The sequence below is a fragment of the Drosophila suzukii genome, chromosome 2L (genome assembly GCF_043229965.1).
Source record: "Drosophila suzukii chromosome 2L, CBGP_Dsuzu_IsoJpt1.0, whole genome shotgun sequence".
NCBI lineage: Eukaryota > Metazoa > Arthropoda > Insecta > Diptera > Drosophilidae > Drosophila > Drosophila suzukii.
The window spans coordinates 897,596-913,273 of record NC_092080.1 but is presented as its reverse complement, the minus strand read 5'-3'; the positions used below and the strand labels follow the sequence as shown (position 1 = coordinate 913,273).

Genomic DNA, 15,678 nt, shown 5'->3' with positions numbered 1-15,678 from the left:
TTCCCAAAGAATAGATTCGGAGACAGGCTAGCCAGCTTCCAACATTTTCTTTTCATTTATAGGGTTTACTTATCCAATTTAATGATTATTAGCAATATTATACCTTAAGAGGTCGGAAACGAACTCCTACAGCTATACACTTCTATCCGAAATAACTATTTGATATTTGGATGATCATCTTTAATATATCTAGTGATATATCAGATACTTCCGAAATTCTATACCATATTTCATTAATACCTTAAGAGTTTACAAACGCACTCTTTAATCAACTAAGCGAATAAAATATTTGATATTTGGATGATCATTTTGAATATATCTAGTGATAAATCAGATATTTCCGAAATTCTATAACATATTTAATTTATACCAAAATATATTTTCGAAAATATTTGCTAAGCCCATAATTTCTCTCCCTGTAGCCGTAATGCCAGTATCTGGCGCGAAATATATCAGAGAAAATGTGAGAAAGATTTACTTGCAGAAAAGACTTTTATTAATATCGAGAAAAGCGCGGAGCAGAACAAGCCAAAAATGGATTTTAGATTGGCCGGAGCTGAGCAACTTAAGCAGAGGAGGCGGTGGTGGAGCTGGTGCTGGTGCTGGCCTCCGTGGTGCTGCTGCTGCTGGAGCTGCTGGCCTCCGTGGAGCTGCTGCTGCTGGAGCTGCTGGCCTCCGTGGAGCTGCTGCTGGAGGAGGTGCTGGCTTCGGTGGTCGATGTGCTGTTGCTGGGCAGAGTGGCATTGGGAGGCAGACCCCATGGTCCACCGGGGCCTCCAGGACCACCTGGGCCTCCCTGAGGACCACCACAACCTCCACGACCACCCTGAGGTCCACCAAAACCTGGACCACCGGGACCACCGCGTCCACCGGGACCACCACGGCGTCCTTGGGGTCCACCCAAACCACGGCCAAGTCCAAAGTCACGAGGTCCACTTCGAGGTCCACGACGTCCCTGAGCGGCGGCCACGGCAACCAGGGCGAGAAGAGTGATAAGGATGAAGGAACGCATCTTGTCAGGTGTTTGTATCTTTCAGTGGAACTCAACTGTGATATCTAAACCCCAAATTCACCCGCCTTTTATACTCTCACCTTTCCATTTCGACCGACTGAATAAACAGCTTTCAAACAGTTCTAGTGACGTCGCCCGGCGATCAAATAAACGTCTGGTGTAATTTGGTAAAACCGACGACAGACAAAGGTTCTTGAGCTGGTCTCCAAATCGCTGGCTTGTATAGCTATCCATTCATCTGTTTTCGCCCTGCGTCACAGAGCAGCTGCTCTTGATTCGTTTTCAATATTGCCATCTTGTTTGAGTACGTGTTTGTGTTTGTCCACTGGACCATTTATCACCCACCACAAAAAGTGGGCGGCAGGGGGTTTTTATAGCTAATGGAGTTGTCGCCTTCTGATTCGATTCTATTGGGTTTTGCGGGTAATTCATCAGCTCGACCAGCAGCGGATGCAATTTATGAGTTTGCACTGGTCCTTCAAATGCAGGACCAATAAATAAATGTTAATTTAATTTGCCTTGGTCAGGGAGATTTGCAAGGTCTGAAAGGCGCACTAGACAAATGCACTTTAAAATGAATTTATATAAACTATTGATAATGTATTTTTATTACTATTATATCTATCTATTATTAGAATATTTTCTAGTTCCTTTTTTCTAGTAATAATGAAATTGAAATATTCTAAAATCGGCAGAGCCCTGGCAGAAAATCAACCCTATACCAACTATTTTAACCCACTGATTTGGATAAAAGTAAATTTTACATCTTAGTTCTTCTAAACTTGAACAGAATGCAGTTTCTAGCTGTGCAGGCGGGGATTGCACTCTGGCTAATGCAATTAAACATTAATCATACGCACTGTGTGTCCGGCGAGGACCAGCAGGATACATATGTCGATGTCCAGTGTCCGGGGTCCGTTGCTGGGTTACATTCACAGTAGTTGGAGCATAGCATCCACAAATTAGCAAATTGGACATAAATTGACTAATTAGTGCTAAAAGCAAGTGCCCCATGTTTGCTCTGGCCACACTGGGCACTTCCTGTAGAATTCGCCCACCCCTCTTATGATACATGCATTATATTGAAGGGAAAGTGATAATTCAATGTGCGTAAATGGAAAATGTAGCAAACTAATTTCGTTTTATTGCGGCCCAACCACCCCCCTTTTTGTTTATTCCCCAACTTGGTTGGGGAAATTAAAATGCAAATTTCATTTGCATTGAAAATTTATCGCTTTAATGAGTGCTGCAACTGCAATTAAAAATCTGAACAACTGTGGCATGCTGCCGTTCGCCCCCGACTTTCGCCCATTTTTCGCCTCTGGCCATAATCCACGCCCCGATGCGTTTGCTCTCTATAATTTGCCGAGCTTAGCGCCGGCCAAGATCTTCAAATTTTTAATTAAAAACGCTTTGCATATTTTCCCACAATTGATTTTTGTTTTCCGCTCAACCGAACTGCAATTAAAGGGAGAAAACAGGGCAGAATGGAAACTGTTCCAATTATTCCGGTCGCCCTTTTGTCCTCGGGAATTGATGGCTTAATCAGCTGTCTATGGGAAGAAATCCATCTGCCTTGGCTCTCGGCCACCCCGATTTATATCTCTAAGCTCTGAAGTTTTTCTTTTTTGGGTGCCTGGTAATTGAAAAGTACACAAGCGCCTAGTGCATCAATTAGCAAAGCAAACGCAGGCAGTCAGTCGGCAAAGACAAAACGCAAACCATTGCGAAGGACCGCCCTATTCCGGCTTCCATCCCACGGAATCCTTGGAATCCTTGGGATCCTGAATCCTGAATCCTGAGCAGTGCAAGTGCATTTTATTAGTCGGCAGTGGGAGCCCCAAACCGAGTTTTTATCTCTGGGCAAACAGTCGCAAGTGCCGCACAAAAGACACAAAGAGGCGAGCTATTGTCCCCGATGGATCACCCCTCCATTTCAACATTTTCCCGCTTTTCCACTTCCCCAAAGTCTATATCGCCATGCAAATGCGATGGCATTAAAGGATTTCCCAACTGCCGCTTTCTTGCTTCCATTTGTTAGTATCGCCATCGCCATCGCCGGCTTTTATTGACTTTGCGCATTTAACTTTTAATTTTCACCATGTTAAAGAGGCGAGCTTGCAGGGCGGGAAAAAAGAAAGTGGGAGGTGGAACGGTGAATGGCAAAACTTTTTCCGTTAAATGCTGAAACAACCCCGAGCGCTTTAAGCGGTTCTCCTTGTTCATCGTTTGGCGCGTTTAACACCTTTTAGTCTACTAATTGTATTCGCGTAGTTTGGGTTCTGCTGGGTATGCTATTTAGCTGCTTATCTCGGGATTTTCCGTTGAACATTGGTTAATCTAAGTCATTTTTTAGATTCAGCAGGAGGCAAAAGTATGCAACAATATTTTCGTGTCTCGAAGTGCCTCCCGAAAAGCAGCGTTCTGTATTCATTGCATACTTTTAGACATCTTAATATATTGAATATGTATTCCTATAATAAGATTTCAGAATAAAATAGATTTTTTTTTGCATATACATCATTTATTTCATTATTTTAAAGAAAGGAGAACAGCCAAAGGTGAAATATAGTTTTATATAATCCAGATGGACTCTAAGCAGAGGAAGCCGTGGAGCTGGACTCAGTGGAGCTGGCCTCAGTGGTGCTAGCCTCAGTGGATGAGGATGTGCTGTTGGAAGAGACAGTTCCATTAGGAGGCAGACCCCATGGGCCACCAGGACCTCCTTGCTGACCACCCTGCTGGCAGCCTCCCTGGGGACCTCCCTGGGGTCCTCCCTGCTGACCACCACGAGGTCCTCCTCGTTGTCCACCTCGTGGTCCACCTCGTGGGCCTCCTTGGGCAGCAGCCACTGCAATCAGGGCGAAGAGGGCAATCAGGATGAGGGAACGCATTTTGTTTTTGGTAGGTTTGGTTAGCTCGGTATAAACTTAGCTTGTGATACCTTTTCTCACTGCCAAAGCCCTTTTATATTCTCAAAACTTTCCATTAGGCCCAGACAAATTCTATCCAAAACAGCTGCTGCTCACGCGACGGCACAGAAATCAAACAAACGTCTGTGGAAATTTGGTAAAACCAAAAACTTGACACAAAGAGAGTTTAAAGTGTGGACAAAATGTTTACTGTTTACCACTGACTAATTTACCTTGTATGCGTCATCTAAAAGTTTCTTTTGATTTGTTTTCTGTTTATGAAAATTGTGTGTTTAATTTGTTCTATATGTAACAACAATATTTTCGTAATGACGGCCCATGTAGACAATTCTGACGTGTCAAAGAATAAATAGAAGAAAACAATCTTGTTATTATAGCGATCAATTTGGAGCTATTTTAAATTGCTACAATAATAATATTGAAAATGTTACGAAAGTAATATAGAAAATGTATTCAATTTAATAGATACCCTGGCAGTCGCTAGATTCACCTTTAGCCCTCTAACCTTGTTTTCCGCCCTGAAAATATTTTCACACGAAGCGTTTTAGAATATTCCTTGCCCGCGGCGGCATCGTCATAGAAGTGGAGTGCCGTGTAAATATGGCAGAGATGAGGCTGCCACCATCCCAGACCCCGAACCCCACCCCAAACCGACTCATTTCCATCCGGAACTGAGCCCGGGATGACATGAAGCGGCTTGTGCGCGTTTCGGGCTCAACTTTTGCGGAGCCCACGCGGCGTATACTTAACCGGCGCTGCCTGCATATTCACTTTGCGCCGCTTAATCGGCAAAAAAATATGCGGAAAAAAAAATCCAAGTGCGGCTAAAAAATAGATGGCTAAAAGAGCCCAACCAAGCTGCATGCAATATTTATGATTATTTTTTCAATTTCACTTCGATCGCTCCGGCCTTGGAAAATTTCATTTGCTGCATTTCAGCGCGACTGCTGCTCATCCTGATTTTTCCGCTTTTGTTGCTGCTGCTGCTGCTGCTGCAGGAAGCCAGGATGTGTTTTCCTTTCAATTTGTGCTACCAAAGTGTATGAAGGAAAGCTGGGGCTCAGTAAAGAAAGCGATGACTTGACTCAAGTTGAGTTAAGTTGGATAGAACTTCCTGCTGCGTGGCCAATGCACACGGAAAAAATCTAGTGATAGTAGTGCTAGAGTAGTGATAGTAGTGCTATATTAATGGGATCTTAGTTCACATCATATGATATGATAACATATACTTCCTCCATAAAAAATGTCTTGTTTTTTAAGTTTCTTGAGAACTTTTAACCCCACTTATTTGTAAATCAGTAAAGATTGCTTATCCTGAAAATCGAATCTTCTTTTTCTCTCTGCTTCGGCAAGGGCCAACTAATTCCACCTAAGGATAATATGATTTCCGTGCACCTTCCGCTCCGAGGCTCTCCCTGCCGTAACCCCTCCAGCTCCTTTTTGGCCCCCTGCAGATTACATTTGCTACTTTCGTATTTCTGCGTATGTACTGTGCTCGTGTACTTTTGCAGTTCCTTCCATTTTTCAAAAGCGCGATTTTAGTCGGCTGCCAACTGATGTGTGTGAGTGTGTGAGTCCCCGATCCTCCCCTGCTTTTCACTCCTTCCCCCTGATGAATGGTTCATGTGTTTCACTAACCAATTTGCGCTCTGCGCTCGACGTGATTTACAGTTCCCCAGCGAGCTGTTTTGCCTGCCTTTCCTCAGTTGCCCCACTTGCTCAACTTGCCCCACTCGCATGTGGCAGCTGGCTTAACCCACCTGTGACCCCGGCAGATCATGGAGTCTCAAATAAATCAATGCTGGCCGGGGCCACATTTGATTGCCAGTCAATTGAATGAGGTACATACACAGGTACTATTGGGAAATATTATTTTATAATATTTCGAGCCATGGAAAAAGCATACTCATTATACTCATTATTTTAATGACCTTTTCAAACCACTCAAGAATTATTAAAATTAAAGTATGCAGTGAATAAAACGTCATCGGACTTCCGGATAAAAATATATTACTTTTTTTAGTAGTCTTTATAAATGATTTTAAAATCACTGGCAATTTAATAAAAAAGCATTTAATCCTGGTGTGCTATGGAAATCTTTTTTAGAATTGAAATAGTTTTTACATGCACTCTGGAATATATAACCCATGCCCAAATTATTCGTCTGTTTTCAACGCACTTTTTGAGCCTAGGAGACCTAGGAGCTTATAACATAAAGTGGAAATCCTATGGCAAACTTTTTTTGATACTCTTCGGCTGCAGTGGGTTAACCGCTTATGGATCTCAGTGGGGTTAAGCCCTGCCGCAGAGTCCAGTCAATGGCGGGACTGGCTTAAAGCGCCTTTGCACTGCACTCTGGTGTCCGCTCTGCTCGGAGTGGGGCATGCAAATCAATTGATCATTTCGCCGGTCCACAACTGACGGCCTTCCACCCACCACCCACCACCCACCGAACACCGCCCACTGCCCACCAACAAACCACCCCCTCCGCCTGCGGGAAAACACTTCAGTGCACTGAAAGTGGCCGCTTCGCTGAGCAGCGAGTGGATGAGGAAGACGACTTTGTACTGCATTTCATGAGCCACCGCATATGCGTTTTCCCCCAGACTTTCCCGCTTTCCCGCTTTCCCGCTTTCCCGCTGCCATTTGCAACTGCTGTTTGTCGCAGATTTCGAAAGAAGGAGCAGGGAAGTGGGAACTCTTTTAGTGGCAATTTGCGGAGATTCTCGGGGGACGGGAATGGAGCTGGTATTCCTGGGATTTGCTTTAAAGTGGTTTTTAGTTGCAGCACAAAAGTGTTGCATACTTTTTAGCGTCAATTGCTGGCTCAGCTAGTACATTTTGGCGGATGAGCTTGGACTTAATTAAACGGTTTGCGGGGCTTAGCTGTACATGATTGCTAATACAATCTCTGGGATTAAACTAGTAAAGGCTCATTTAAAGTAAACACAGTATTACAAAGAACTGGTGTTCTAGGACATTTTTAGATCGACTTAAAGAATTTATAAGGATCATTTAATTGTATACCTTATCTAACCCATTAAAGCCAATAGAATTGCTTTAAGTAAATAGCTACATTTTAATCAAGGAATATTTTACTCATTCAGCAACGAAAGTGTAAGTCTTCAGGCAATAATAAAACATAATTTTCTTGGTAGAACTTTTATTAACTTTTGGAATAAGGAACAACAGCATGCCAGAAATTGGTTTAAGATTATGATCTGGCTACATTCTAAGCTGAGGAGACCTCGGTGGAGTTGGCCACAATGGAGCTGGCCTCAGTGGAGCTGGACTCAGTGGAGCTGGCCTCAGTGGAGCTAGCCTCAGTGGATGAGGATGTGCTGTTGGAGGAGACGGTTCCATTAGGAGGCAGACCCCATGGACCGCCGGGACCTCCCTCCTGCTGACCACCCTGCTGTCCTCCCTGGGGTCCTCCTTGCTGACCACCCTGCTGACAGTCCTGAGGTCCTCCCTGGCCACCTTGTGGTCCTCCTTGTGGTCCACCTTGTGGTCCTCCTCGGGGTCCACCTCGTGGTCCTCCTTGGGCAGCAGCCACTGCAATCAGGGCGAAGAGGGCAATCAGGATGAAGGAACGCATTTTGTTTTTGGTAGGTTTGGTTAGCTTGGTGAAAACTCAGCTTGTGATACCTTTTCCCACCGCCCAAAGTGCTTTTATATTCTAGAAATTTCCCACTTTTCGCAGAGAAGTCGCCTCAAAAACAGCTGCTGCCCGGACACGTCATCATCAGCTAGACATCAAACAATCGTCTGAGGTAATTGGAAAAAACCAAAGTACAACAACAAGGGTCTGAAGCTGTGGTGTCTTGGTCTTGAAAAAGTACAAATGTTTTGCATTGACTCATTCATTTGCCGTCTTTTCATTCCAAAGCAGCTGCTTTGGACTCGGTTATGAAATTTCGCTTCTGCTTCTGTGTTTCTATTTTTGTTTTCTATTTGTCGGTTTTTGTATAACCACTTTTGTGTTTATTCGAATATTCCTCTACTGTTTGCGTTCATACAGTTTATGATTTTACTTTAGCATTTATGGACGGGACGTGGGTTCTCAAATGCAAAAAAATTGTATCTATTTTAGGAACTTTAGTTTTAAATTTACTTAGGTAAAGTTTTTGAATAAGAGAATACTTTAAAGTAACCCTAAGATCGAACATAATGTTTTCGTTGCCTTGGCCAATTGGAAGTTCAATTTATGAAGACAAGACGGGGTCAAGTTCATTGGCCACTTAATTATATCTCAGTTACAGTTCAAGTAAGAGAATATTGACTTTCGGGAGTGTGTGGGCGATGAAGCGGAGTTGGGAAATCGTTGATCCCTTACGGCGGGAATGTAATAAATTAGCCAGCAATGAACTCCAGCAGCGCTGGCATCATAAATCATCTTCGGGGCTAGGATTTTGAGTCCTAATTATCGCCCGCGCCACTGGGCCAAAGCCTTTGCTTCTGCTCCATCTACTCTCTCCCTGGGATCTAGGAGCCCATCCTTCCCCCTCCGTTGACCATGACGAGTCCATCCATGACCAAAGCTAATCACGAACAGTAGCCTGTGCGAAAACTGAGGCCAAGCGCAAAAAATGTTGCCACGCATAAAAATTTTGTGGGCCGCAATGGAAACTGAGGCGATTATCCCGGGGTTTTCCCCTCATCATAAGGAGATGGGTGGAACTGGGATTACGATAACGCCTGGGATTGGGGAATGATGAAATGACTGAGTGATGGAATGATGCCTCGATGGCACCAGCAGCCGCTCAATTATTCCTGCCTATTTATCCCCGTTTCGATATCTGATTTAAAGCGATGAAATTGTAACTGAAAATCCGTTTAAAGACGTCTCGGGGGCGGGCGCTGTTGTAAAAATTTGATTTTAATTGAATTTCTCATTTTCGACGGGGCCTATTCAGGGGTTTTGTTGAGTTGAGGGTCGGGCCGTCACGTTGGCAAATTCAATTTGCCGCTAAATGAGCTAAATGCGATTAAACTGGGGCAGACAGACTGTGCAGCCCGAGCTCTCCATCCATTTCGGTATTTGGTATATTAAAGCCGAGGCCGAAGCCTCTTAGCTGGGCCAAAATACAATTTCCACCAGGACCACCAAGACAAGACCGCGCTTGCGGCATGTGTAACATATGTCAGATGTGCCGGACTTGGCCTAAATCAATACAATTGTTTGGGCCCAGTCACCGCAGCCCTGCACTTCGTCCTTATAGTCCTTGTCCGAGGGGCGATGTCAACAAGCGGCCAAATGAAGAAAACAATAAGCCGAAAAACTTTTCTTGGCCATCGAAGAGGCGATGCCCTAAAATATCATTATTCGAAATAAATATTTAATACAGAAAAAAATGTATACAACTTCAGGAACAATATCTCCCTTTATGTTTATTTGCCTTTGTTCAAAACCTTGTTAACTTTTGGATAATATCAAACAACAAATAAATCTAAATTTGCGGAAACAGTCATTTATTAGTTTTCAAAAGATACAAGCTTTTTTATCAAAACATAGAGTGTCCTTGAGTGTCAAAGGAAAAATTGACATGAAATTGACATCATTTGGAGAAGCAGTGGCACTCCCATATCAAAAGCATTGAATACTATAAAAATAAATGAGTGTGCCAGCCTGTTTTTATATTGCCACACACTTTGGTAAGGATATTTTTATGCTTGGCAATTTTGTCCATTAAATATGGATTACAATAACATAAAAGATTTTTCTGAGAAAGTCTAAAATTAGTCAATGTCAAAAATCGCAACAATAGTTTATATAGTTCTAACAAACTTGGATGACACAAAAATATTATAAACATATTCTTTGAATTACCTGCAATAATAAATGTAAATGGCTTGAATCACCTTAACCAGGCAAGCATTCGGTATGCAAAACGATACACATTTCCAGCTTGATTTTGGGCCGCCAAGGGTTCATCATTTAGTTGGCTTACCCCTTTTTTGCCAAGGGATCTCAGTGGGCCATGGATTTGCATTTGGCTTGAGCAAAAGACCGACAACAAGTTGTTGTCCCCGCTCCTTAAATCCTTTTTCTGTCTGCGCCTTGGGCTTTTGCCAATTGGCGCCGGAGGACAATGGGAAACCCAGGCGGGCGGTCAGTGGGCCAAAGAGGAGAAGATATCCTCAGAGCCAACAAGCCAAAGAGTTAATAAAAAGTTGTCGTCGAGCAAGTTTCCCCTTGTATTTCCTCGGTCAAATCCCTGTCCCGGAAACCACTCTCCTCTTGTTTTATGGGGCTTCAGATTCAGATTCAAATTCAGCGGCTGCAGCGTCAGCATTTCTATCGCTTCAGCTGTTTGTTGGTTTTCCACTTTTCACTTTATGGGGTGGTATAGTATGGTATGGTATGGGGGTGCTACTTGGCCTGTCTTGCGGCACTGCGTTTCGTTTCGTTTCGGCTCTGTTTTTATTTGCATACAATTTGCCAGTTTATGGCCATCAAGAGCTGGCTCTGGTTTTTCGCCCCGCTTCGGGATGCGGGTTATGTATCCCCCCTCCCCCCCATCGGCAAATATATGTTATTTGTATTTATTGATTTCCAAGTGAAAACATTATTGAGGTTGGCCTCGGCCTCGGTTCCGTCATAAAAATTGTTGCGTACCCAAAGCAAATTTGCCCTCTCTCGTTGAAAATGTCGAACAACAAAAGGACTTCATTATTATTGGCTTCGTTGTGTGTCAGGATGCCATGCCTGGGCCATCGTGAGCTGGCAAACTGATTAAATTGAATTTCATATGCAAAAGGTGAAACTCAATCAAGAAAACATAAAGGCGCCGCACACACAAAACAAAATCTGTGCATGCGAAATAATTTGTAATGGACAAGGTGAGAGCTCTCTAGTTAATTGGTAGAAATTATTTCAGGGTTTGTTGTGACTATCTTTGTTTACATAGTGTATTAAAGACAAATGACTATTATTATATATTTGTTTTACACATCCTATGGATATTTTGAAGGCTCATGTCTCGTATAATCAACTAAAAAATTCAGTTCAAGGAACCTACCAAACTTTTCTCTCTCTGCAAGTATTAGTGGTTGGATCTATCTGGATGTGTGCCTGCGTTTGTGCGAGTGCTCGGATTAACCAAAGCCAAGGCAGGGCTTTGCGGCTTTGTTGTGTGGCAGTGATATGCCCCGCCCCTCGACCTTTCACCCACCGAAGACCGCCCACTCACCCACCCTTCACCTTTGTAACCTTTGAGGTTGAAATTAATAGCAAAATGCAAATTAAAAGCCACTCGGCCAGAGGAAAAAGGAAAATGCTGAAAGTCAGGGGAAAATTGAATGACTCGCACTCGCTGGCATAGAAAGCTGCAACTTTGAGGGCCCTCCCCACTTCCATTTTCCATTTTCCCAGCCCGCCAAATGCGGGGGTACTTAAAAGTAAAAGCCCTGTTCGCTGGCCTGTTGTTGCTGGTTTTATGTTCATAGGTCTCGCATAGGTGATAATTTCATTTGGCCAAATCAAAACCTGAGACTTACACACTCGCAGCGGACAGGCAACCTGAGCCTCATATATCGAGCTAATAAAATTTTAATGAAATTACGAGGCCTTCCCCTACTCCCTTCAGACTCCTGCCCTTCGACCCTTCTCGTAATAATCACGGCCGAAAAATTTTATGCCCCCTACGTGGCAAAACAACGAGCCACCGAAAAGCGGAACCGCCGAAAAGGGGAATTCAAGTGGAGCATAAAAGGAGCTATTAGCTGGCATATTTTTCCCCATTTTTCTCACTCCAACCCGTTCCCAGAAATCTCTTACTCGTTTCCCCGTTCATAGCCCATTCGCTGCGTCGAGGGCACGCACATTTCGCCAGCCATGTTGTGAGTGCACTGCTAAAAAATGGTATGTACTTGAAACATAATTATTATTTCTTTTGAGCATTTGTTCTAAAAATACAAAAGAAAAAATATTTATGAGTCAAGTGCTCAGATATCATTGCCCAAAAGTATGCAGTAAAATACAAATACTCTTGCATACTTTTAGACACCTCTATAAGTGATTTCAGACCTTTCATTTATTACTTCCTTGCACTATTGTGGGTACTCTTATATTTTTTCTCTTAACTTTTGCAATTACCACGATTGTTGTTTGATTTAAGACTGTTCAATAAGAAATAACCCGTATATGGAGATTAAGTATTGCATAATAGGATTAAGTGCATAATTATCTTGTACATTGTTAAGCCAGTTTTCAGTGTATGTATTCCTGTGAGAAAGTATGTATGTGGGCGTGGCAGTGTGTGGGCGAGTGTGCATTAATGATGCATTGCATCTGCCATCCCGCGTGCCAGCTTAAAACGCTTCGCATCGCTTAATTAGAGGTGAACTGGGGTCGGGAGGGCTGAGTTTCCAAGGGAAGTCCGGGGCACGTGCATTTTAACTGACTTCTTGTCGCGTAATTGCAAAGGAACACAAGTTTTGATTAAAGTTTGGCGAAACTACGCGGAACTTACAGCCAGAGATGAGCGGGAATATTTGACTCTGTCATGAATTACTTCAAGATGGGAATCTATTTTTGAAGAATTTCAGCTAGTTCTTATTAAACATTTGTATTTGCTATTTGAAATTCATAGAAAATCCCAAATATTAAACTCATCATGTTAAATTAGATGAATCATAAAATGCGGCGATGCTTTCTAAAGTATCTTTCTGAAATCCTGCATATAGTAAAGGTGTTTGTAATATTATAAAAATATTTTATAGCCACCCCCTGGCTATTAAACTATCGTAAGAAGAAGGTAGTCCCTGCGATATTAGCTGAAAACGCGTTAATCTGTTGCCTTCTGTAGCTTTGCTCATCTCTCCACAGAGCATTACGCATACGCCGCGTGAGCCCGGAAAACTTTCCCTGCAGTGACGTCTAATTAAAACTTATTTTTGCAGTTTGCCAAGACAAAAGGGATGGCTCCTCCCTTACAGGTGCAGTTGTTGTTGATTATGTTGACGCCAATGGAAATATTTATCAAGTCATCGCGTTGCAGGTGGAAAATGCATATATGGCGTGTTGCTGCTGCGGGCAAACAATGCAGATTACGCATACGCCATGTGTTGCATGTGCGGTGCTGCGTGGGAAGCGCGTGTCAAGTTGTGTTGCCAAAAAAGTTAAATGAGGCGCAACGCGGCTAAAGTTTGACGCTGATTCCGACACGTTTGGCTTAGCTTTTCACCTGCGATTTTCGGGGCCCTGTCTGCTCTAATTAAAATTTCAGCGCCTGTGCAAACTAATGCGGTTAAGTTGGGTTAAACGAGCCGAAATTGGTGCAACTGCAGTCCAGGGCTCGCTTTAATGTCCCCTGGATCCTGCCATATCCTTCCAATCCAGGAGCTGCGAGGGCAAACATTGCGGTGCAGAGGATGCCGACTGGGGCGACATCTAATGACCGCACGGCTCGTTTGCTTCATTTGCAGTGAAATGGATGCACAACCGCAAATCAAACACAGCAAATGGGTTGGGAAAGGGCAAGGGAAAGGGTTGAACTGCCGAGGGGCTGGAGTTCAGCCACCATGAGAATTGAGAAATTTCCCAGAAAACGTTTTGACAGTTGAACTCTCGGCCCGGTTATTTGATCTCCGCTCCTGGGCAGCTAGCACTTGGTTTCGACCATCTCTTTTTTCGGAAGGCAGTGTTTCCGTTTTCAATAGAAATGCAAATCCAATTCCGTTCCCCTTCGATGGTTCTTGACATTTACAAGGTAATCCGATCATTACATGTGTGTGGGACAGATTGTAGGACAAATATTTAAGTTATTTCTCGGATTTACGAGCATTTCTTGGGAATTTAACAGAGGCGATGGTAAGAAAATTGCACTGGACAATGTTCAGAGCAATTGAGCTGTAAGAACTCCTGATAAAATAATCAAGTTCAAAGGGATTTTAAATTCCAAGAATAGGGCTTATCACAGATATTTAAGATCTGAGAACAAACTGCTCCGAAAGTGATAAATACTAAATCAAGTTGGCTGCCGCATAGACGTGCCATCCAATCATAATGTGGATGAGCAGATTGGACAGCAAATATTGCCAGCTATTGGCAGGATTCGAAGGGATTGCGAATGCTTAAGCGAGTCCTTGGGTTTTCTGTTATTTTGTGGTTCATTACGTTCTCGAGCGCAAAATCAACGCTGTCTCGCTTCTTGGCAGCGTCCCCGAAGTTTGCATTTGGCTCGATAAACTCGCATATACTCGATAAACTCGAGCGTAGACACGTACGACAGTTGCCGTGCTCCTCCGCCGCCGAAGGACACCCTTTCCCTGAGATTTTCCCGGTTTTGCTGGCTGCTCCATCAACAGTTTGTGGCAGCTTGTTGAAATTAATCATTTGGATGCCAAGACGCATCTTTCCCTTGGTTTTTTCTCTTTTTCGGGAGTTTTTAAGTTCATATCATAGGTTTGTAGGGATCTCGAATAGCTCAGCCTTTTGACTTTACCTGTTAGATTCTGTAAAAAAAATCGATGCCACTTTGTCATAACTCCGTTAATACAGGTGCTCTAGCTAAAAGGGTCACCATTTTACCCAGCCAATAACCTAAGCTAACGATCCAAATTACTCTTGGCTAGATTTAAATAAATTACATTTTTGAACTGTTAGATTTTTGTTGTCAAAAAATCGTCAAAAACTGAAGTTTTTAGGTTTTATTGACAATCGTTAAGGAATTTCATCTCAAATTTACCGATGTATGACGATCCATGTTTTTGGTGGAAAATTCAAATTAAGGATTTATTGAAAAAAAGCGAGTTTTTTCTGTGTTTATTTTTCGTATTTTAGTTAAAATGGGACCTGTAGCTAAAACGATCACAGTTTTATGCTCCTAATAACCTAAACTCACAACTCGCATCAGATTTGAGTAATTTAAAAAAAAAACAAAAATTTTCACATTTTTGAAGTTTTTATAAGGGGTAACATCACAATTTTTGATAAAAAATCGTCAAAAATTAAAGTTGTTAGGTTTTAGTGTTAATCGATAGAGAATTTAAATACGAGACGAACGAGATAAAACATTCCATATTTTAACAATTTTTTTGGTTTTTTTTGTGCAAAATACTGAATTTTTTTGGTAAAAAATTCGTACTAAGGATTTATGTCAAAAAGCGGATTTTTCTTAAAGTATTTTTTTATCGCAAATTAAATTAAAATGAGTGCCAAAACAAAAGTGTTCACAGTTTTATGCCCCTAGTAACCAAAGGTAACGATCCGCATCTCTTATGGGTGGATTCAAATAAATAATTATTCTGGCGAATTACGGATCACAATATTTGATGAAAAATCTTCAAAAATTAAAGTCTTTAGGTTTTAGTGTCAATAGGGAATTTTAATACGATCTTAACGAGGTATTACATTACATTTTTGGACAATTTGTCGCTTTGTTTCGGACAAAACGCTGTTTTTTTTTGGTGTACAAATTAGATATTGTCGTTATTTTTGGTAAAATGGGTTGAGTGCAATCGCTAGGGTATTCGAAATACGGAGTTCCCGAACTTTGTCTTCCCAGTCGCTCCTCCAGATTCGAGCCCTCCCCCTAGTCGCTGCCATCCATAGCAATCAGTTGGCAGCCTCGACTTTCTCTTTCTCATCTGTCGCCATGTTGCTACTTCCGTTTCCGCTTCTAGTTGGCTTTACGTGAGTGAGTGTGTGTGCAGTGTGTCAACAACATTATGTTATTTCTTTGGCAGACGTGCGCGTGTGTGAGTGCCGGCATGCCACTCGCGTAATTT

General features: G+C 42.6%; 3 protein-coding genes across 3 annotated transcripts; all 3 read right to left on the bottom strand.

Moving 5' to 3' along the window:
- Nucleotides 1-473: 473 nt before the first annotated feature.
- On the bottom strand, nt 474-1,036 carry LOC108020339 (uncharacterized). Its single transcript, XM_017088914.4, has one exon. The coding sequence runs from the start codon at nt 1,010-1,012 to the stop codon at nt 566-568; it is 447 nt and encodes a 148-aa protein (XP_016944403.2). The 5' UTR covers nt 1,013-1,036; the 3' UTR covers nt 474-565.
- Nucleotides 1,037-3,514: 2,478 nt separating this feature from the next.
- LOC108009928 (POU domain, class 4, transcription factor 1) lies at nt 3,515-3,969 on the bottom strand. Its single transcript, XM_017074667.4, has one exon. The coding sequence runs from the start codon at nt 3,904-3,906 to the stop codon at nt 3,607-3,609; it is 300 nt and encodes a 99-aa protein (XP_016930156.1). The 5' UTR covers nt 3,907-3,969; the 3' UTR covers nt 3,515-3,606.
- A 3,208-nt stretch (nt 3,970-7,177) lies between these two features.
- On the bottom strand, nt 7,178-7,543 carry LOC108009921 (uncharacterized). The gene has a single exon (XM_017074652.4). It carries the CDS (start codon nt 7,541-7,543, stop codon nt 7,178-7,180), a length of 366 nt encoding a protein of 121 aa, XP_016930141.2.
- Nucleotides 7,544-15,678: the final 8,135 nt, after the last annotated feature.